Source organism: Suricata suricatta, chromosome X, assembly GCF_006229205.1.
Source record: "Suricata suricatta isolate VVHF042 chromosome X, meerkat_22Aug2017_6uvM2_HiC, whole genome shotgun sequence".
Classification (NCBI taxonomy): domain Eukaryota; kingdom Metazoa; phylum Chordata; class Mammalia; order Carnivora; family Herpestidae; genus Suricata; species Suricata suricatta.
In genome coordinates, this window is record NC_043717.1 from 33,492,575 (window position 1) to 33,514,893 (window position 22,319).

Genomic DNA, 22,319 nt, shown 5'->3' on the forward strand with positions numbered 1-22,319 from the left:
GGGCGGCAGTGCGCCGGCGCGGAAGCCTGGGAAGGCGCCGGCGGCGGCGGCTGCGCAGTGGCCTGGCCCCGCCTGGAGGCCACCCTCGCGTGCACAATGAAGGAAGCGGGGGCGGGGGGGCGGGGTTTGAGCTCCTCGCGCAGCCTCCTTGATGCCTGGGCGGAGCCTTCTGGCTTAAAGGGTCCGTGCCCCATTCCGATGTTAGGGACAGCAGCCGCCTAATTCCTTTATGAAGTGCTGGCTCAAAGAGCCTGTACCTGAAACTCTTCCGCCCTCTAGTCTGTTTCCCCAAACTGAGGCCCTGCCAGTCCTCGATTCGACTCCCCCTCCTGATGTCCGTGCCTCTTTTATTGTAGAGATGTGTAAGATGCTCAGGGTACACTTCTTGAATTACAGATGTTCCTTGTATTATACAATTCCATTTATCATTCAGTTCCTAAGCCCACACATTGGCTGTGGCAAATAAGGGCATTAGTGCAGTGTGACCGCCGACTGCAGGTACCACGCATCCACCATGCTCCTGCAGTGTGCCAAGGTGACACAGAGTTCAAAAACATCCGCCATTGGGCCATCTAGCATATGCAAACAGGGACTACGCATGCCCTGGATCCTGGAGGGCTGCACTGCCCTGAGCCAGGTAAGAGCTTCTTCCACTACGGTCCTGAAGCATCCATAGTGGATGATTATTTAGTACTCTGTTATAATTAGTACTTCTTACATAAGGCAGTGTTAGTTTAAGTTCCAAATAAGCGCAATGAGGGTCATAAGGCAATGGGCTGTCAACCCCATATGACAAGAGGTCCTTTTTGAGTTTTAGTTGCTTTTTAGTGAGCTTCTGGAACTTGGAAAAGTGTTAAAATTGTGTGGAGTCAAAGGGCACCGGGGAAGGGCCTAAACAAAACTTTCCCCTGACTTCGTGGTTAAAAGCAAAGTGGCACAGTGTGTAGGAGTGCTAGCTCTGGACTCAAAACTGCCCCCTTTTAGCGGTTTGATCTTAAGCGAACTTAATTTTATCTCAGCAAATTACTTCATTCCTATGGGCCTCAGTTTACTCGTCTGTAAGAGGAGGATATTAATACCTATGCCACTGAGTTTGTGGGAGGCTTAAATACACATTGAAATACTTCGGCCAGTGCCTGACAATAGTAGCTCTCAGTGAATATTTTATAATGATCTAAATTGTGCCTTTCCATCAGTCATATTCCTGGGCGAGGTATTTGAACAAATCATTTGGCCACTTAGAAATGGCTTACAGAAGATTGTGAGATCTGGTCTTCTGGGGTTGTGCGGCACAATGCTAGCTGGCCTCTCATGTTCTCTTAATAACCTTGATACTAAATCCGTCCTAAGTAAACTCCAAATCATTCCCTTAGACATACTGTCCACTCCCATCAAACCAAATGAAACAAAATTCCACAAGAAATAATGAAATACACATGAACATCTTCACTTTCCCTTAAGTTTCTGTTAAGTTCTTAAAATTCTTTGTATATTGATTTTATGTCAAGAACACATGGGGGTAGGGGTGCCTGGGTGGCTCAGTTGGTTAAGTGTCTGATATCCGCTCAGGTCATGATCTCTCAGCTCATGAGTTTGAGCCCAGCATTGGGCTCTCTGCTGTCAGTGTGGAGCCCACTTTGGATCCTCTGTCTCCCTTCCTCTCTGCCCCTCCCTGGCTCACGCTCTCTCTCAAAAATAAGCATTAAAAAAAAAAAAAGGAACACCTGGATAATATATATTAAAGTAAAGTGTAACAGGTAGTACTTGGAGGGGAAAAATTATTTAAGAAAGGAACTTTTTATGTAGAAACTGGATTCCAAATTTAGAGTAGCAAAATTATACTTCTTTAAGTTATCAAATTAATCATGGTCCAAAGAATGATTAAGACTGTCAGTATCCTGTGGCTGAACGAATTACTGTATTAACTGCAACACCGTTACTAGTGGTATTTACATTCAAATTATGTATATTTTAGTTTCTGCTTGCAATAGTTCAGGGTAAACTTTCAAGCATTAAGGTTCAGCCCCTGTTATTAATAACTTGGTATGTTCTGTTGAATTTTTTACTTTCTTCCTAATTCTGAAAGTATTTCTGTAAATTCCAAAACAGCATTTCAGCAAATGAGAAAAAGAAGGTGGCAAAATCAGGACCAATTTCTTCTTTCGAGATCAAACGAATACTAAACCAGATTATTATCCAAAATATCCCCGTGAAAATTAACTAGAGAGAGTTGGTAGTTCTCTGAAACTTGTATAAATTTATTACCAAAATTACTAAAATCACATTGAAAAAACCTTAAAGACCCAACGACCTAGCAGAAAAAAGTCACTACGGGCATTCAGTCCCTTTGATTGAACCTGGATAACAAAAGAGGCAAAGGACATGGTTTGTCATGAAACCTAGGATTTGAACACTAGTGTTTTCAAGCTTTGATAAAGTATATACCAATTCCAAGTCCCAAGTGTATCAAAATTCATATTCATGGGTTTACTCTTAAGCAGCAGAAGCAAATTCTGCTCACTGAATCCTATCTTTTGATTTGCACAAGGCATTCAGAGATGAGTTACAATCGGGGAAAAATGTCCACTGAATGCATCATGTTTAAAAATACAGTTAACATCTCGAAACCACTTAAAAGGGAGGATACCTGAAAAGCTTACTCTATTTGTAAAATCTGAGACAATATTATCCTGCAGATACAAATACATTTCTTGTATATACATGTAGATTTCTACATGAAAGAAAGGATTCAGTTCCAAATAGAAAAGTGCTGACCCTTGATAAAGACATTGTAGATTGCCAAATCGATGTGATTCTCATTGTAAGGAGAACTGAAAACTGAAGGATAAAAGTTAAAGGAAGGATAAAGTTCAGTCAACTGCTCCTGAATAGCGGCAGAGCTGGGCAAGAAGGAGGGGATAAAGGTAGAAATAAGACACAGAAGAAAGGCAAAGAAGGCCTCAATTCTGACCAGAAGTGAATGGAGACTCAAGCAAATTTGAGAACAGATATGATACAGCTGCAGTGAGATGCTTGAAACTAGAATTTGGTAGTTGATAGCAGAAGCTCAAATCATCTTAAAGGGGAATTAGAACATCTAAAATTTACTGGAGGGCCAATATTACAGTGACCAGATAATTCAGTGCAGTTATTATATAAAAAGTCTTTCCCAAATAACATTTAAGTCACCAGAAGACCTTAGCTTCTGACCACATTCTCTGAAGCTTAAAAAGGTCCCTGACTGACTGGGAGAGAGCACAGTGCTCCAAAAAGAAACTCTGCTGAGATGTGTCCGCAGAAACTCCACGTGACCCCGGACGGGCAGCGGATCTTGGCTTCTTCAAAGTGGGGGGACTGCGCCAGGTTTCTTCCAAGCAAAACATTTTACCATTTTGTTGACAATGACTTAAATTGGGATTGTGTAGAATAACCCCAATTTTGGTGGGGAAGGCAAGGGGGAGAGGTTAAGCAAGATAAAGAAATGTCACAGAAATTTCATGCAAGGGTGGAACATCCAAGTTCTAGGTTTCCTAATTAATGCTGTCTGCAGAAGCATCCTGTAAACTAAATTTGCCTAACAGAGAAAAGTTCCCACATCTTCAATGGATGAGAATGACTACAGTAATTTGGGATCCCTGATCCATATAAACTACTCACTGTCTCTTCTCAAAGACTCGTTCCTTCTTTTTTACCCAAATCGTACACTGAAAGACAACTAAGGTGCAAAATGTTCATCACAGGTCAACTTAGGAATGTTTGAAGAAAATAAATTAACCTTGAAACAAAGAAGCAGATGTTTTTGGTCAAATTCCAGACATGTATCATTAGAAATTAACTACCGGCCCCACCAGGTGAAAGATGAAGGGAGGCCCTGAGAAGTCTATAGAGCTGATATACACACAAGTGAGTGTCACTGTTGTTTTGTTTTAAACCTAGTTTTATTAAATATTGCTTCTTTGGGATGTGTTTATAACAACTCCCAGAACATTTCATGTAAGGATTCAAAGCGGGCATATTAAAATACAGCTTCAATATAAAGTTTATCACAGTTTTACAGTATTCAAAAAAGACAGACCTGCCTTAAAAAACAAACAAAAACCAAAAAAAGGACTATTACACCCAAAACATAAGAAAACAATTAAATAAACAAGTTTGGCATTTCCATAACTTTATAGTATAAAACAGAATATTAAATCTATTACTGGCAAGCGGACACTGATGTTTTACCTAGTTTGAAATGTGTCCCATTTAAACACACTATACAAGTTCACTATACAAAAGATTGATGATCTTTTTGATGAAAGAAGTGCACCCTGAAAAATTTTGCCAGTTTAGAATATTTATCTCTAAAAGTCAAAAAAGTCCTTTTTCTTTTTAAACTGAAGGCTAAATTCAGAAATTTTTTTTTTCTGTTTTGTCTCATTTGTCAGCCTTCCTGGTTTTAAAAACAATAGTGTCTATGGACGCCCACCAGGGGGCAGTGTAAGATTAGCCATTAAATCACGAACAGCTGCAAATATTGTGCATTCACCTGCAACAGAGAAAAATGGTCATTAGCTATTCGCAATACAGGAAAGATGATGTCAACACACCGGTGGGGGGTAGGGATAATTAAATCTAAAATCAGCAAGAACTTTAAGGGTCAAAATAAAAAACTGTTAACTGCACAGATTATAGGGGATTAAGCTTTTGTGTTAAGTGATACTTGGTTCGGGTTTTGTTTGTTTTCTTCGTGGGGAAATTTTGGGTAAGTTCCAGTTAGGTGTGAACTTAAGAAGATCGGCCTAGAGTTTCTCTGTAGAAACACTGGATAAGCCTTTACAGCTGGGTTTCAAGGCTGTGGACTGTTTATGCATTTTTAATCTAATGCAAAGATCTAGTTTATATTTGTTCATCAGTTACAACATCTACGATGTCCTTCTAGTGTCGCTTCAAAGGCCAGATTAAAATGTCTCTGATAGCACTGTCCAATCGAACTTTCTGTACTAATGGAAGTATTCTAGATGTGCACTATGGCTAGTGTGACTGAGGAACTGAATTTTAAATTTTAATCAGCTTAAATTTAAATAGCTACATGTGGCCAGTTGTGACAGTTATATTGGACAGTGCAGTTCTATGACATATATTGGAGTTTTCTCAAATTGAATGGAAATGATAACTGCAGAGTTTAACATTAAAATCAATTTAAAAAAGTGATTTTTCGTAAAAGCACTTCACTGGGAGGGGAGGAAGTGATGGGTTCCGGGGGAAGGGGGGGCTGAAGTATGGCACACCAACAATCCAAAAACAAGACTTGTTTGGGAGGGGCGGGGGGAGGTTAATGATTCATCCTTTCGATTTCCCCTTTGCTCAAAGAAACCAAAGCCCCTGCCTCTTACTCCTTGTGAACATGACACATACTTGGACATAGTAAACTGAAACCAGCTAGCTGTAAATAATATAAACCAAAAGCTGGCTTGTCCTGGAGCATACCTTGGTGCTACAGTGGCTACAAGTGAGAGGACCAGGGACCCCAACTGAATAATGACTGGCCTTTTGGCAAAGGGCAGGATGTGCAGTGACCCTGTGCAAATTACTGCACGCTTCTTTCTAACAAGTACAGAAAGAAAACGAAACCCAAAGTTTGTCCAGTCTAAGGTAGAAATTAAAAAAAAAAAAAGAAAAGAAAAAGAAAGAAAGAAAAAAAAAGAAAACCACTCCCAAAACATCCCCGCAATTGCTCAAATGAAAAGTTATATCTTTCTTTTTCCTTTTTAAAAACACATTTTAATTATTGGTAGGTAGAAAAACTTGTTTGATCCCAATAGGATCAAAACATTCTTTCCTCTTAATTATAAATTCCACAAGACATAATAATGATAATCATCTTGAAGGAATGGCGTTATCATCAAAGTTCTAGTGGATTGCTACTTTGAAAATTCTTTTAGCTTTAAACTTTGATTTTTAAGGACCTATTTTTAGCTGAAAGAAGAGATAAGTCAAAGGATGAAAGCAGAAAATTGTAAGAAGTGGAAGAAGTATTACAACAAAAGAAGCGTACCCTTTCCTACTGCCCAGTGCATTCCTCGTAAACTATGCTTGAGTGAAAACTTGCCAATATGGAGAAATAAATGACTACAGATAGAATTTCTCCCATGATTCCTATCTCTAGTAAAATTTTGAGACTGTGGTACCTAAAAATGTTTCAGAGAACAACTTTCCCTCATTTAAAAACATAATTCTGTTATTATACTATCCTAAACAGAAGGCTACACAGGACTTCCTTAGTATTAGAAATAAGCAAATTTAAATGTAAATTTAATTTCCTTAAAATCAAAACAAGCAAAATGGAAGAAACGTTCTCTTTGCTGAGCTTCATGTGTTGTAACCAAGAATTTAGCACTGCCAGGAGGTGTTAAGTGTAGGCTATGTGGTATTGAAGGGACCTTGTTTATCTGCCAGAAACATTCAGGTTTCCTTGAAAATGTTGTTTGAGAGCTTCCTTGTGCACTTGGTGAAAAGGTTCACTTGCACCCGCCTGACACTTATATAAGAAGCCCAAAAAGCAGTGATGCCATTTGTATCAGCTTTTATTCTTCACAAAACATTTAGAAGATACAGAACTTTGAATGATAATATTCTATTCATGATTGAACCATGAAGTATGAGAAACCGACATGCATTTCAACTGGTGATGTACAGAGTGGCAGGTATCGATGGTAGTAGGGCAGGAATTCACGGCCATGAAAAGTCTATCATCCTAACCTAGGGCTCTGTGGCAATGTGTGCTATGAACACAAGCTTCTGGCATTAGCAGCTGGGTCAGTCCCAATAGTAAGTCACTAATGAAAATGAAGTCCAGGCAGCAGAGACATGGACAAAAATGAAGAACCAGTGAGAAAGGAAGAAAGCGACAGGCAGACGTTAAGAGGCCACAGCAATCAGCGCTCTAGTACTAGGAGTGGGGGTGGGGTGGGGAAGGAGGGAGCGGAGGGAAGGAGGGAGCGGAGGGAAGGAGGAGGGATCTCTCAAAAGAACTCCTTTAACATATATGCAATACAATAGCATGTACTGGTCATGTACCTTGTCGCGGTGGGTTCATCTCTGCAAACCTCTTCAGAATGTTGCTGACCATCATGGGCGCAGCAACAGAAGAGTTCTGCTGCCTGGGAATGTCTGCCTGCTGGGTGGTGCCTGAGGCCATGTCATAAATGATTGGAACTATAATACTAACAGGCTCTTGGGGAGGGACCGATGTTTTCTGAGTTAGTTGAAGCTGAAGACACAACACATACAAAGAGAATAAAAACATAGTGAGAAAAAACACTTGCCTAAGTTTACCGAAAGTACTATCATGCACTCTATCAGATTAAGATACCTCAGGCAAAAGAAAATGAAGTATGACAAGTGGATATTACGGTTAAGACACAACTGTGCCACACAATTACCTGGTTCAATAAATTTCTGTTCATATTAAAGGAACCAGGATTATGTCAAGTCTAAACTGACAATTAAGGAATCTGAGCCTATGCTTGGCAGGGACGGGTAATCCTGCAGTTATCCCAGAGTTGTTCTATTATCCTCGTGTGGCTTTTGCTTCAGGGGCTCTCTGCATGCGACACACACGCGCACATGCGCTCACCAGGTGGTACTTACAAAAAACAGCATTTTGGATTTCAGCACCACAGCAGGCGTCCCGGGAGGTGCGATTGGTGGTGCACTGGGAGGGATGGTCAGGCAAAACTGAACGTTCCATTTTAGCTGTGTTGCCTGGTCAGGAAACTGTTTTGAAAAGAAATCATGATCAAGTCATAGGAACATTGAAAATCATATTCTAGTACAGGAATCTGAAAGGTTACCATTTTATCTTATACTCCATTATGAACAGGACATAAAGAGGATAGCAGCCTGTATTATCAAAGAAATGCATACATGAAGTTACTAAATGGAAACTCAACTCCAGATTTCTGGAACGTGTTCCCCTTTCCTCCCCTCCCACTCGATTAATTTCCAAGGCCTGTGGGTTCTGCTTCTTTGGTGGCTCTGACATCTGTTCCCGGCTCTCTATTTTTAGTGATGCCACCTCCCAAGCACCAGGGTTCGTGACTTCTCCTGTGGCCCCTAATGGTCCCTGCTGGTGGCTGCTTCTCCCAATTCTTCCTCCCACTGCTGTTAGGCAAATGTCCTAGAGCATGGTTCACATCGAGCTCACAAATGAATAGTGACATGCAGTGACACATGCTATTCCCTTCCCCTCCCAGGACCAAGACCCAGCATTCAAGGCCCTTCTTAACTGGTGCCAACCTAGACTTTCCTGTCTCATTTCCAACTCCTTTCCTAAAACAAACTCATCAAATTGTGTTAAATAATTTTAAATTGTACTCAGAGGTATTTTTTTTTAAGCCACATGAATACTTATTCCTTTAAGAACACAAATGAGTATCTTTTTGACATAAATGTTTCCTAATAGGCTATCGAAAGAAGAGAAGCCAAATGTTGAGACTATTAGCAAAGGAACAATGCTGTCCCAATATTAACAGTAAAACACCAACTGGGAAAAGGAATGAAGTATTTGGAATTACCTAAAGCAATACTAGAAACATCTGAATGAAGAGTTTTGTAAGGTTATAAAAGTATAATCAGCCGCCACCTGAACTCCAGCTATATAATGATATACTTTCACAGGAAAGAAGTAGAATTAAGCTCCCCAGAAAAAACAGGGTTTTTTTTTTTTCTTACTAAATGATATTAGGGCAATTGGGGGCATTAGAAAAAGCTAGATCCACACCTCACAGGTGACACTAAGATATTTCTCATTTTATTAAAAAAATTTTTTTTAATGTTTATTTATTTTTGAGAGAGAAAGAGAAAGAAAGAGAGAGTGGGGGATGGGTAGAGAGGGAGACACAAAATCCGAAGCAGCAGCTCCGGGCTCCCAGCGGCAGCACAAAGCCCAACACAGGGCTCAAATCTACGTACCACAAGAGCATGACCTGAAGCCAAAGTTGGATGTTTAACCGAATGAGCCACCCAGATGCCCTGACACTAAGATATTTTAAATGGATCAAAAATTGAAATAAATAATTTAAGAAATGAATCTATAACAGTATTTAAAGAGGCCACAGGAGCATCATCTCAGTATCCAGGATCAGGAAGAGTGTATTAAATGTATCTGCTTTTATAAAAGGTACAACTCGGGTTGCCTGTGGGGAGGGAGACTGGATGGCTGGACTGGACAGATGGGAAATTTTTCACTGTAACATCCTGATCTAAGTTCAAAAGATACAGAAGGAATGTATTACCTATTCAAAGATAAAATAAAGTTCAAGTTAGAAATTAAGAAGAGTTTAAGAGAAAAGCAGAAGTACATACATAAATAGGTGAAAACCAATAAACACTGCTCCCACCAATCCCAACCCCTTCAGACAGATCTTGCTATACCTAAAAGTGTGTACTTCTCTGTAACTTACCAGCTCTAGCTTCATAATATGCACACAGTCCCTGAGGATGTGTGTAGGAGCTCCTAACAGCTTGGTGAAGGCTATTAAAGTATTGGCTTTGAATGGCGGTCCTGCAACCTACAGGGATAAATAAAGCAAGTTACTCTGCATTCTACTTTGACTCTTCTGTTGATTACACAGGCAGACCTTCGAGATGTGAGTTCAGTTCCAGACCACAATAAAGCAAGTATCGCAAAAAAGTGAAGTCAAATGAACCTTCTCGTTTCCCAGCACATAAAAAAGTTATGTTTACACCATAGTGTAGTCTGCTAAGTGTGCAACGGTATTATGTCTAAAAGGGGTACATATCTTAATTTAAAAATACTTTATTGCAAAAACATGCTAAGCATTATCTGAACTTTCTAAACACTGATCACCATAACAAATAATGAAAAGGACTGAAATATTGCAAGAATTACCAAAATGTGACAGAGACATAAAGTGACCAAATGCTGTTGGGAAAATGGCCCCGAAACACTTGTCCAGTGTAGGATTGCCACACATCTTCAATTTGTAAAAAATACAGTATCTGCGGAGTACAATGAGGCAAAGTACAATAAAATGAGGTATGCCTGTATTCAAATTACATGTTAATAAACACATACTCTTGTTTCAAAGAATTTCTCCAAAACTTGAAGTTCATCAGGTTTCCACTGTCCTGCATTTTCAGGTGTCACTTTTAGCTGAAGTGTTTGGTTGGTTTTGGGACTAAGGGCTACTCTGCATTTCAGCGCATCAGTTTTAAACATGATCACTCCGGGTTCGTTGGAATTTATCAGCTGCAGCTGCAAAACATGAAGGGTGCATCAAGTGAACATGTGAGACAGCATGTGGGACAAAGAGAAAATGAAAATGCTGAGAAAATGGTTTCAAAAAACAACAACGTTGATATCCATTTCCAAGCAAAAATATCTAGGCAGTAAGCACTATTAGCTGCTAACATCAAGAAGAAACTGTACATGATGTGTGTCTTAATGGAAGAACAGAACACAACCTATGGAATCGTTTTGTAAAATAACAACAAATTTGAGCCTGAACTCAGTAGTTATTATCTGCGGGATGGACCAATATTACAGAAATATGAGGGTCAGAAGAACACATTAAATAATTCCAAAGGCATGCAATGTTAGATCTGGACTGGGACCTTAAACTGGCCCAGGGGTTGGCAAGTTTTTCTGTAAAGTAATGGAGAATAATTATCTTAGGCTATATGATCTCTGTTGCAACCACTCACTCAATGATGCCATCGTAGCTGAATTTACAGACAGTATGTAAATTAATGGGTATGACTGTGTTCCAATAAAACTATTTACAAAAACAGGTGGTGGATAGGACTCCCCTGGGTCAGTAGTTTATTGACCTCTGCTCTAGCTTAATATATTGATTATGCAGATGAGCAAAATGAAGTTCAAAGAGCTGGAAGCGTACAAAGCTTTTAAGTGGCAGAGGTAGGGAAGATTATAGTTCTCATAATAATCTTTTTTTCAAATACTAATTTATTCAACTTATGTTAAAAGCCTCAATTAAAAAAAATCTGAATATAAAGGTTGCAAAATACCTTGGTGCCATCCATGGGGTTATTTTAAATGTCCACCACTCTACATCATTAACACATCTATATTTCAAGAGTTACTAACTAAAATGTACTGAAAAATACCAAGACATTATGCTAAGGGCTTTCTAGGAAATATCTCAAATTCCCAAAATTGTTAAGAGGTGGGCAAATACCATTATCTACTCTTATCAAAAAGGGGAAGAAATTTCCTTAAGCTTGTACCAGCACGTGGCATGGCCTGTGTACAAACCCAAGCAGTCGGACTCTAGAATGGGTGCCGTCAACCCTGAACTATCTTGTAAGGGTACCACCACAGGACAGAAGTTTTTTCTATGAAAATTTTAAATCAATTCAATTGTCCATGTATTGAAAAAAGAGTTTTCAACCTTGTGATCATAAATAATTTTATTTCAGTGGGGAAGTCAACTCCAGAGGGCAAATAGACGCTTGTACGCTATTCTCTGCAGAGCCGGATCCTGGGTGCGTTTGTCCTGTGGCATTGTGGGGACCGTGTGGTACCTATCTCCAGGTCTATGTTAGCCACAGCACAGCAAACTATAAAATGTAGGAATGTGGTACTGTAAGAATGGAAAAGAAAATCATGGAGTGCCTTTTTAATGCTGGAGCAGGGTGAAAAACAGTTCTAACAAGCTAGTTAAAGGAGGTGAAGGAATATATGGATTTCATTCAGATCCTGTTCTATGGGGCAGCTTAGCACCCTCCTTCAACAGCCACCACTTCTGAGTTCAGGTACCCGTACCGTTTCTTGTTGAATAATTCTTTGAAGGTGTCGTCTCATGATGACCGATCCAAGGAATCTCTCAAGTGGAGAACAAAGGTAACTACCTGCCAGGCCAGGCACGAGACCTGGTGTTGGAGAGGGCAGCAGTAAAATGTTCAAGGCACTGTGAGTGAGGATGGTAGGTATGGAGGCTGCCCAGGAGCGCTGAGGTAGTTTACGAGGTGGAGGCATGTTTGTTGGCAAAGTCTGGGAACCTTTTGGGAAGGAAAACATGTCATTTCATTTACAAATACATACTTTCTCGTTCTATTTTGCTTTTATTAGAAATCTTTGATATTCTAAAGCAATCCATACTGTTCATTACTCCTTGTGTTGTAACAATCATATTAGCTTCCTATTAGCAAAATGGCCAGAATTATTCTCCCTGTAGGTAGGGCCCTTGCAAAGTGGCTTTGTAGCAAGCAAGTCTTTCAAAGGATGGTGTCAACTTCTCTACCTGGAATCTAGGCTGGCCTTGTGACTTGTCGCTTAGAGAATGCAGAAGTGACATGGTGCCAGCAGCACACCTAGGGTTTCACTCAGGTTCTTGAAACCCTGTCTACCCACTAGGTGAAGAAGCCTGTGTTCGAGTATGAAACCACATGGAGCAGAGGAGGCCACATCAGCTGGGACCATTTTAGGACAGCCAGGCCCCTGCCAACCCAGGAGCCAACCACAGAAGCATGAGTGAACAAAACAGAGCCTGGAAAACTCACCCAGCTTGGCTTAGCCCAAATCACCAAGCTACACAATGGTGAGTTAATATAGAATTGTTTTAAGTCATTAAATGTTACACAGCAAAGTTAACTTACTTGTATACAATTCTTCTCTTCTCTGTTAACTTGCATAACCTTGTCAGTTAACTTTAGGTGTCCTTTAAGGTCTAGTAGCTAAGTCAGTAAACAGAATAAAGGGGCTCACCTCACAAGAGTTCTGGAGGAGACATTTCCCTTAACTTTGCAAACTGACTATTGTTAACCAATTTACTAAGTGGATCAAAGTTTTAAGTTATTAAGTCTCCCCATTTAACAAGTACGTCATAGCTTTCAAATGTGAGGATGGAAAAAAATAGGTCATTTGGAGGTTAGAATAAAAACGAACACAAAAATGGTGATGACACTCACTTGTTCCAGCTCGAGGGGAATGAGAAGCATCTGGAACTGGAGAATGTAGTGATGGGTTGGCTGGTGACATTCCAGGCATGCGCGTTGCTGGTGAGGGGCCAGACACTTGAGGAGACCCTGGCCAGTTCCCGGCTCGTCCACTTGGTGACACCATAGTGTATGGAGAACTAGGGTCCAGGGTTCCTGTAAATAAGTAAACAGATGGTTTTCAAAATCTGTATTTTAATAACTGGAAAGTCCTTGACAGCACTAAAACACTCAACACCTTACAAGGTGATAATTTTATTTTTTCTTTCACTATTTCATTGAAGTATGATGCTTCTTAACATGATACAAAATTAGAAAAATATAGACTAAGGCAGGATAAAATTTACTTTCACCCAAGCTTCAACGTGGACAATGTGTGACAACCTACTATTTTCAAAGCCTATTTGTAAACATGTTTGAAAATGTTGAGCAAGAAAATCTCAAAGCTCATTTAAGGGCAGAAATCTACTTTCAAGTAGCCCTGACAAATTATGTTTTCTTTCTACTCAAGGCAGAAGACAGAGAAATTTTCTGTTTTCTTTATTTAGTAAAGGCTACACTGAGAAATGAATCAAGAATCAAGTTTTGAAAGCGGCAACTCTTCCTGAACAATTTGACATTTAAATTTCATCCTGCAGATACCTGTAACATACTATATATACCCCTCTGTAACCAAATGACAAACTGAGAAAATACTTTTACCATGTATCAGAAGAGAGTAAACAGTCCCAACTTCAAGTCTCATAAATAGTTAAGAAAAAACACAAGAGGGGCGCCTGGGTGGCTCAGACAGTTAAGCGTTGGACTTTGGCTCAGGTCATGATCTCGTACTTTTTGAGTTCGAGCCCCATGTTGGGCTCTGTGCTGACAGCTCAGAGCCTGGAGCCTGCTTTGGATTCTGTGTCTGCCTCTCTCTCTGGCCCTAACCCACTTCCATTCTGTCTCTATCTCTCTTAAAAATAAACAAACATTAAAAAAAAGAAAAAAAAAAGAAAAAGCACAAGAATACATAGGTAGGCATAAAATGAGAAATACCAAAGACCCATGGGGGAAAAAAAGGTTCAATTTCATTAATAATCGAAGAAATTTTCAGCTATCAAAATGACCAACATTTTTGAAAATCATAACCTGTGTTGGCAATGATGCAGGAAAACAGACACTCTCATTTGATGCTAGAGGAAATTGATAGAGCCTTTCAGGTGAGCACTTTGCAATATGTTTCAAAAGCTTTAGAATTTCTCAAACCCTTTGAGACAGCAATTCCACTTCTAGGAACTAACCTAAGGAAATAATCAAGTGAGCAGAGATGATACCATTTTTAGTTGTTAAACAAAAAAAAGAGGAAACATTCTAAACATATGATAGGACAGTTAAATTACAGTAGACCAAGACAAGGGGACTACCATGAAGCTATTTAGTATGACGATGTAGTTTTTACTGACGGAAATGTTCCTACAAATATTAATAGTAGAGAGTAAAAACACAGATGCTACACAGCTGTAAAACCTGAGGAAATTCTTCATGTTGTGATTTGGCATGGCATTAGGATAAAACAAGTGAAAAAGGTAAGGCACTGATGTGTGCTGTCGTGAGTGTAAAAGAGAAGGGGAGAGAACACTTACAGGTATCTGCGTGTGTAGGCATAAAACATCTCTGCAAGGACACATGAGAAACTGAGAACACTAAGAACCTCTGGGAAGAGGAACTAGGTGGTTGGTGACATAGAAACCCTTCACTGGCTCTCTCTTCTATTCTTTATTTGAACCAATTCAAAATAGAATATTTTTGGTTAAAAAGTTAGAAAACCCAAGTCTCAATACATTTGGTACAGTCCCAACTGTGGGGGGAGGTGTCTGAAGGGATAGACAAGCAGGCAGGTGGAGAGCGACAGAGATGTGAGCAGGCAGGCAAGTAGGGGGTGTGTGACAGGAAGCGCAAGGCAGGGCGAGGGAGAGACAGACGGTTCCAAGCAGACAGGCCAACTGGTAGATCTCTGCGTGGTAGGATTAGGACAAATTCATTCTTTTGCAATTTCCCCAGTAAACAAAGTGCTACTTTTGCAATAAGAAAATAATTTATTTAACAAAAAACCGACTTTCACGTCAAATTCTTATGCTATTGCGATTTCCATGTACAGACTCACCATGTGGACTAGCAAAACTGGCCCCTGGTCCTATTGAGATTCCATGCGAGGATGGGGGAGGAGTTGGAACAAATGACGCTGGTGAAGGGGCTCTCAAAGCCCCACTGGGGGAGCTGGCAGCATGCAGATTCCCTAATGAAGGAAAATAATTATAGATGATCTTGCAGGACACATATTATGTCCTGGCCGAGGACCTCAAGTTAAGACTCTTTTGACAGATTAAAGAAATAAGTAGTAAAGCTCCCATAAATAGCATAATGAAAATCTGGAATGATTTTGTTATTGAAGGGGGGGGGGGGGGGGGGGGGGGGGGGGGGGGGGGGGGGGGGGGGGGGGGGGGGGGGGGGGGGGAGGGATAGATTTTGAGGTTCCACGGGGCCCAAATTCTAGCCTTTATATTGAATGAGTTCTACAAAAATATCCAGTGTACTTTTATTTGGTCATCCATTCAGCATGTGGGCATGAATATCAATTTCACGCCAAGCACTGTTGTAGGCACTGGGGATGCAGCAGTTAACAAGAGACAAAAATTCCTGCCCTCACGGAGCTTATATTCTAGTAAAATGAGAAAGATAAGCAAATATATGTCAGATAGTGATAAGTACTATGGAGAAAACCAAGGCAAGGAAAGGGGGTAATTTCATGTAGTGGTGGAGGTGGGTGCTACTGTTTATATAAAGTGATCAGAGAAGACAGCTCTGAGAAGGGGACAGTGGGCCTTGTCACAAAGAAACTGAAGGGTAAGGCATGAAGATACCCAGGGGGTAAGGTATGCCAGGCGAAAAGAAGAGCTAGTACGGAGGCCCCAGGGGCAGAAGCATAAATACCAGAGAGGAGGCCAGTGTGGCTGGATCAGTGGGAGCACGAGGGCAGTGGGAGAAGATGAGGACAGAGAGGTGGTGGCAGGGGGGGTGTCCCTAGATCATATGGGGGTTTGTAGGCCACTCTAAGGACCTAGGGTTTACCCTCAATGAGATGGGAAACCACTACAAAGTTTGGAGCAAAGGAGTCATAAATTAGCTTCTGTTTCCGAAGGGCAACTCTAGGCACTGTGTGGAAAACAAAACTGTAGGGCAGGGGCAGGGAAACCAGTTAGAGGCCACAGTAATAATCCGAGTGAAAGACGGTTAATGGCTTGCGTGACGGCAGAGGCTGAGGAAGTGAAAAGCGGTTAGAGTCTGGATACATTTTGAGTAGAGAGTGCACAGTGTATGATAACTGCTCAAGTGGGTGCGCAAGGAAGAGGGGTCCGGCATGACTCTAACAGCTCTGGCCAAGTGGAGGAAGGAAGGGGCTGCCATTTCCAGAGATGGGGTGGGGGCGGGTGTTAGGAGTTCAAGTCTCAGCCACTGTCTAGACATCTACAAGGACATGCTGACTAGACAGCTGGGAAATATAGGACTTGAGTTCAGGGGAGAGGTCTACATGGCAGATATTAAAAAACAGGGAGTCAGGAGCTTAAAGATGGGATTTACCACAAGGCTAGTTTCAACTGAGGATCAGGAAGGGGGGAACCATGCTACCAAAACTATGAATAAATGCAACATTGAAATACTTGCTACATTACCCTATCTTCAGTACCAGCAGATCTGAAATTCTCTACTACGTGAGAGAATTTCATGTTTTTTATGTTCCACACATAATGTAGTGCCGTATGTTCAGTAAATATGTTCATCAACTGGATTAACCTTGAAGTGTCATATTTAGATAGATAGTTGTGGGGATTAAATGGCTGAAGCGCTCAGAACATGGCCCGGCACACAGCAAGCACTATATACCTGTCTGCTACTGAATTACTTCAAAATAATTACTTCTACGTCCTTTTATGTCCAACTTCACTCATCTCTTAGAAACACACTCCCCGTTAGATTATGCTCATGTCTCCTGTTTTTTTCTCCTTGCTCCCTAGCAGCATTTTCTCAGGCTTCTGCCCTTGAGAAGCAGCTGTCAGTACTCATCAGGGTCTGCGCTCACCACCCAACTCAGTCTTTGGTGACCTTAGACGACAGGACAGTAACGTGCAAATCCTTATCTGCAGTCCCGGCACCTCTGATGCGCAGGTAAGGAATGATCTACCCAAGAAACGTGATATCAATCTTTCTTGCTGGATGATGAGCTGGAGAGTGGGGCCAGCGTCTGGCTCACTGCTGAATCCCCAGCACCACACAGCACTGGCACAGGGCAAGAGCTTAAGCTACACTAACAGACTGTTTAGTTCCAAGTAAAAATTCGGCGTCCTCAAACAATTTCACAGTGTACTTCATGAGGCTGCCCACAGAGCCATTTTGTTTGGATGAGCCGGCTGTGCTCCCCCTCTGAGGGGCAAGGCATGTCTCATACATACCAGGGCTTGGCCAACTTGTTCCAGAAGGGGTTGCAGCACAGCAGGAAAGCAGCCCCCCACACTGCATGAATGGGTGTGGCTGGGTTCCGACGAAACTACAAAAACAGGTGGCAGGCAGGACTTGGCCCATGCGCCTTCGTTTGTCGGCCTCTAACCTAGATCATGTTGTGATTAGAGACTTCTTGGAGCTGTGCCGTGAGTCTGGCTCTAGGTGACAATGGCTCCACTTAATTCAAACCTTTTGAAGTGCTCCTGAATCATGAACACAGATTTCACAATCTTGCCATAAGGAACGAATGGCAAATATTTAGCCAGAGATAAGGAGTTGTTTCTGAGGTCTAGGCTACATGTGTGGTGCGTGCATGTGTGTGTATTCTGGATGTGAAAGTTGAACATGACAAGAGCTCAGGTAACACCTTACCTGGAGACTGTGTGTGCATCATAGAGGGAGACTGATTAACTGTGCTGTGGTAAGATGTAGGGGGCGAAGTAAGAGGATAAGCACCTGATGACCCTGGCTGTTTGGGAAATGGCTGAAAAGAAAACAAGTAAACGTGGGTCAAATGGTCACCCAAGTATAGTGTATAGTACATTCAGTACACAGCATACAGCTCAAGTGTTAACATTTACACATTTCATTGGCTACAAGACAGGAAACGTGATATGAAAATGTGCAAAATACACATTAATAATTCAAAAATTTAAAACTCTGACTTTCAAAATGTTTAAAAAACAGCAAGAACCTCACTCCTGACCTTGTAATGCCCTTGCTTATATCCCTCAAGATGTTTTTTGCTCATTTTATTGACCATATCATTGATTTATCTGTCTCAGTGATCTACTATTTCAACAATTCTAAGATTCCTGCCCCCACCCCCCTCCACAGTTTAACATCTCTGAAATCAGGGTGTGTCCTTCAATTCATGGCATGGCATAGCTTAACTGGCACTCTTGTTTCTGACAATTCATAAAAAATGGTGCAACTCCCATTTGGTGGAGATTTAAAGGCAGTGAAACATGGTAGTTCAACCTGATCTCTACTCACCTTTACCTTCATCTCCAGCAAAGAAAAGCCTAGGGCAACATACTCCTTCCTAATCTGGTTTTCTATTTGAGTTATACATCACATATGGTCAAGTACATGCATCCTAACAAATTCACGGTCTAATGAATTTTTACGACCGTAGCTGCCACAGAGATCAAGACACTGAAGAACGCTCCCAGTGCCCAGGAGGCCTGCTGCATACAACTCCTGAGTCTTTATCACCTCCCCAAAGGTAAGCACTATTCTGATCTCTGTCACTCAAGTTTGATTTTGCCTGTTTTCACATTTCACATCAATAGTGAATGTACTTAATAGTGTCCGGCTTCTTTTGTTCAACATTATGCCAGCAAAATTCATCATGTTGTTGCATGTAGCAATATTTTTTTTCCCCACTTCTGTAAAGTATTCCATTGTATGAGTATACCCCAATTTATTCACTAATTCTGTTGCTTGATATTTGGGTAGCTTATAATATTTAGATAAATCAGGCTGCTATGAACATTCTTATGTTTTCTGAGGCATTTCTGTTGCTCATACACCTAAGAGTAGAATTGTTAAGTCAGAGGTATGCGTAATGTTCACATTTAGCACCCTGGATGGAGCACTGCTAAACACCACTGCAAGGTAGTTGTACCATTTTATGCACCCTCTACTAGTTAATGAGTTTCCGTCGCTGCTAATACCAAATGTTGGCAAGAATTGTCAATTTTCTCCTCCAAGCCATTTTTGTGGGTGTGGAGTATTCTCTAACTGTGGTTTTAAGCTGTATTTCTGGGATGCCAAATGATGTTGAACACTCTTTCTGTGCTTACTGGCCATTTGGATATCATTCTCTTTGTGATCACATGGGTGATCACCTCACAGCATTTTAAGTCTGAGGTCAGAGCTAGTTCTGGTACTCTTTATTCACTAGCCATCACTAGAAGCCTCCTTGTCTCCGTCTGTCACTGTTTTTGTTCATATGGACGTCCTGGCCATCTTGAGGCCACCAAGGACCTCCTTGCCTTTCAGCAGAGAAGCCCAGACACCTGTAGAAACCGTGAAGTTAGGCAAATGTGATACCATCTGGAATTTCAGCTAGACATCACCTGTTGCTGGGGTGGTGGCTGGAGCTGTGAGATTAAAGAATCCATCATATCTCCTCCTATGGGAGAAGGGGGATTATCGTCTTCATTCACAGACCTTCTTCGAGCATCCTGATTGCTGTCAACAAACATATTCAGGAATGTCTATGGACATAAACAGGTAGAATTCAGATTACCTACTTTTAGTAAAATATGTTTAATCATTTAGATTATTTTAACAGAAACAAATGTACCATGCCCATCTCTGAAAGATAACTTTGATACATGGCCACTTCCAGGACAAACTGGAAGACATATTGATAATTATGAAGGAGTGGGGGGGGGGGGAATGGGGAAATTGGTTAACCACAGCAACAGAAACAACAATCTAAGAATCCTGTCACTTTAAGATGTATTGTACAAGTTCAAAGTTGAAGAAAGAAGTATACTCTGGTACCTCCTCATACGAGGTCAAAGTATTTTCTTGTTAACTTCTAACCAGACATGCAGGAAAAAAGAGAAAGGTCGTATGTTGGCCATATAAATCACTTTAGTGACTTTGTGGATTTTCGTATTTGGTAAGAGTTCTCTACTTTCTAAGCTAGAAAATATGACAGAGGAAAACTGAATACAGAAACCAAGCCATCTTTCCTGTTTTTATCTTAACACAACTGAAATCTTGAACCACCAAGAGTGGGACAATCTTGTTTCATGGTATATGTTATCAAAATTTAAGCAAGGCTACCAGAGCTTGTGTCTCAAGCATTCTCTTCATTTTAATACTCTCTACCTTCCCAACCTTCAAAAACATAGATCAAAAGCTTATCAGGATCACTAGAAAGCTTTTAAAAGTATATCATCTGACTTCTAATAAAAGATGATAGATTGACAACGCACATTTTATCGTTTCCCAGTAACCCACTGAAACTCCTAAATATTTTTTTAAAGCAGTAAGTCACAAAGCCAGAATGGGAGAAGAGAAAAATAGCAATGAATTCTGGAGGCTGCAGAGCAGATGGCTGAGTGGTAACTGAACTGTCTCATGTGAGGAAGTTGTATCCTAAAGCAGTGGGGAGAGCCAAGAAGCAAAGCTATTTCCGTCCAGATCCTTAAGACACGTAGGAACAGGCAGCACTAGACACCTCTGGAAAGGGGGATGAAAAGTGAGACTGAAAATAGGACTGCCTGAAAATCTCTTTAGGAGACATGGAAAGCCTCTCAGAGCCTCTGTCAGTCTCACTGAACAAGGCTGACCTCTACCACTCTGGTGGAGAGTCTCTGACTAGGAGGGTTGCAGCACCAATTTGAGAGAACTGCCATATTAAAAATGGAGACTATGGAGCGCCTGATGGGCTCAGTCAGAAGAGCATGTAACTCTTGATCTGAGAGTCGTGAGTTTGAGCCCCACGCTGGGGGTGGAGATTACTTTAAAAAAAACAATGAAGACTAAAGCTTGCATACTGAATGTTGAAAATAGTAGTCTCTCTCTCTTATTTGACTTGCCAGAAACTGGGGGCACACCATCTATGCAGAGACTTGAATATTCCTCTCTTGGCACTCACACCGGCCCAACAAAAGGACCTATATCTACTGACACTGGGAGTTAGTCAAAGAAAAGGCCCAGGCAGATCAACCTGCAGTAAAGACCACATCAGCAAGTCTCACCTTTAAATAAGAATGGCAATGGGGCGCCTGGGTGGCTCATTTGGTTAAACATCTGACACGATTTCGGCTCAGGTCATGATCTCATGGTTTGTGATACAGCCCTGTGTTGGGCTCCGAGCTGACAGTACAGAGCCTGCTTGGGATTCTCTCCCTCCCTCTCCCTCTGTCCCTCCCCTCCTTGCACACACGCACTCCCTTTCTCTCAAAAATAAACATTAAAACAAACAAATACATAAGAGCAGTGAGTTAGGAATCACTAATATGAAAGATCAGAACAAAAAAAGCAAGATGGATGAAATGGAAAGTATGTAGGACGAAAAACGTAAGGCAGCCATTTATAACAAAATATCATAAAATGAACATTTAATGAATAGTTAGAAGACAACAGAGAGCTCCTAGAAATTTGTAAAAACACTGCAAAAAATTTATTGAAAATAGAAAGCTTGAAAGGAAAACACGAGAAAATCTCCCAGAAATAAAGAGATAAAAACAGAAAAGATAAGAAAATTAGAGAAAAAGTCCAGGATACTAATAGTAGGGGTTCCAGAAAGAGCAAACAGAGAAAACAAAGAAGAATTGAGAAATAATACAAGGAAATTCCCAGAACAAAAGGATGTACATTTCCAGAGTGAAAGAGCCCACTTAGTTACATAAGGTTCAAGAAATGGAACAAGATTAAACACCTCAATGGTCACAACGGAAGTTATAAGACATGAAGCAAAGAATTCTGTAAATTCTTACAGAAAATGATTATAATCTCAAATTCTACACTTAACCAGTCTCTCAATTAGATGAGGGTAAACTAAAGATGTTTTTAGGCATACAAGGTCTCAAATTAACCTCCCACGTACCTTCTCTCCCAGGAAACTATGTAGGAGGTATTCTATGAAAACAATGGAGTAAACCAAGAAAAAGACCTGTGGTCCAAGCCACAAGGCATGCGACACAAGAGAGAAGCAAAGGACTTTCTCTCCCTCTTCACCATCCTTCTACAGATTCCTAAATCAAAACTGCAAATGGTCTGGAGCACCACCATTCCAGACTGGAGGTCAGAGGATTATAGAAGAGATTTCTTCGAGATGAAACCAGTAC

General features: G+C 40.9%; 1 protein-coding gene across 3 annotated transcripts in view; it reads right to left on the bottom strand.

The window, feature by feature from the left end:
- Positions 1 to 3,916: 3,916 nt before the first annotated feature.
- MED14 (mediator complex subunit 14) overlaps positions 3,917 to 22,319 on the bottom strand; it is a 67,831-nt gene continuing 49,428 nt past the window's right edge. For 2 of the 3 annotated variants that reach the window (XM_029929485.1, XM_029929484.1), the window contains 10 exons: positions 19,587 to 19,727; positions 17,875 to 17,986; positions 15,110 to 15,241; positions 12,940 to 13,122; positions 11,795 to 12,030; positions 10,085 to 10,264; positions 9,450 to 9,557; positions 7,636 to 7,761; positions 7,063 to 7,255; positions 3,917 to 4,531 (listed from right to left, as the gene is read on the bottom strand). In XM_029929485.1, coding sequence (XP_029785345.1) covers positions 4,458 to 4,531; positions 7,063 to 7,255; positions 7,636 to 7,761; positions 9,450 to 9,557; positions 10,085 to 10,264; positions 11,795 to 12,030; positions 12,940 to 13,122; positions 15,110 to 15,241; positions 17,875 to 17,986; positions 19,587 to 19,727 — 1,485 coding nt within the window. In that variant the 3' untranslated portion in view covers positions 3,917 to 4,457. The remainder of the gene's footprint in view (positions 4,532 to 7,062; positions 7,256 to 7,635; positions 7,762 to 9,449; positions 9,558 to 10,084; positions 10,265 to 11,794; positions 12,031 to 12,939; positions 13,123 to 15,109; positions 15,242 to 17,874; positions 17,987 to 19,586; positions 19,728 to 22,319) is intronic. The other variant, XM_029929486.1, reaches the window with a different exon arrangement.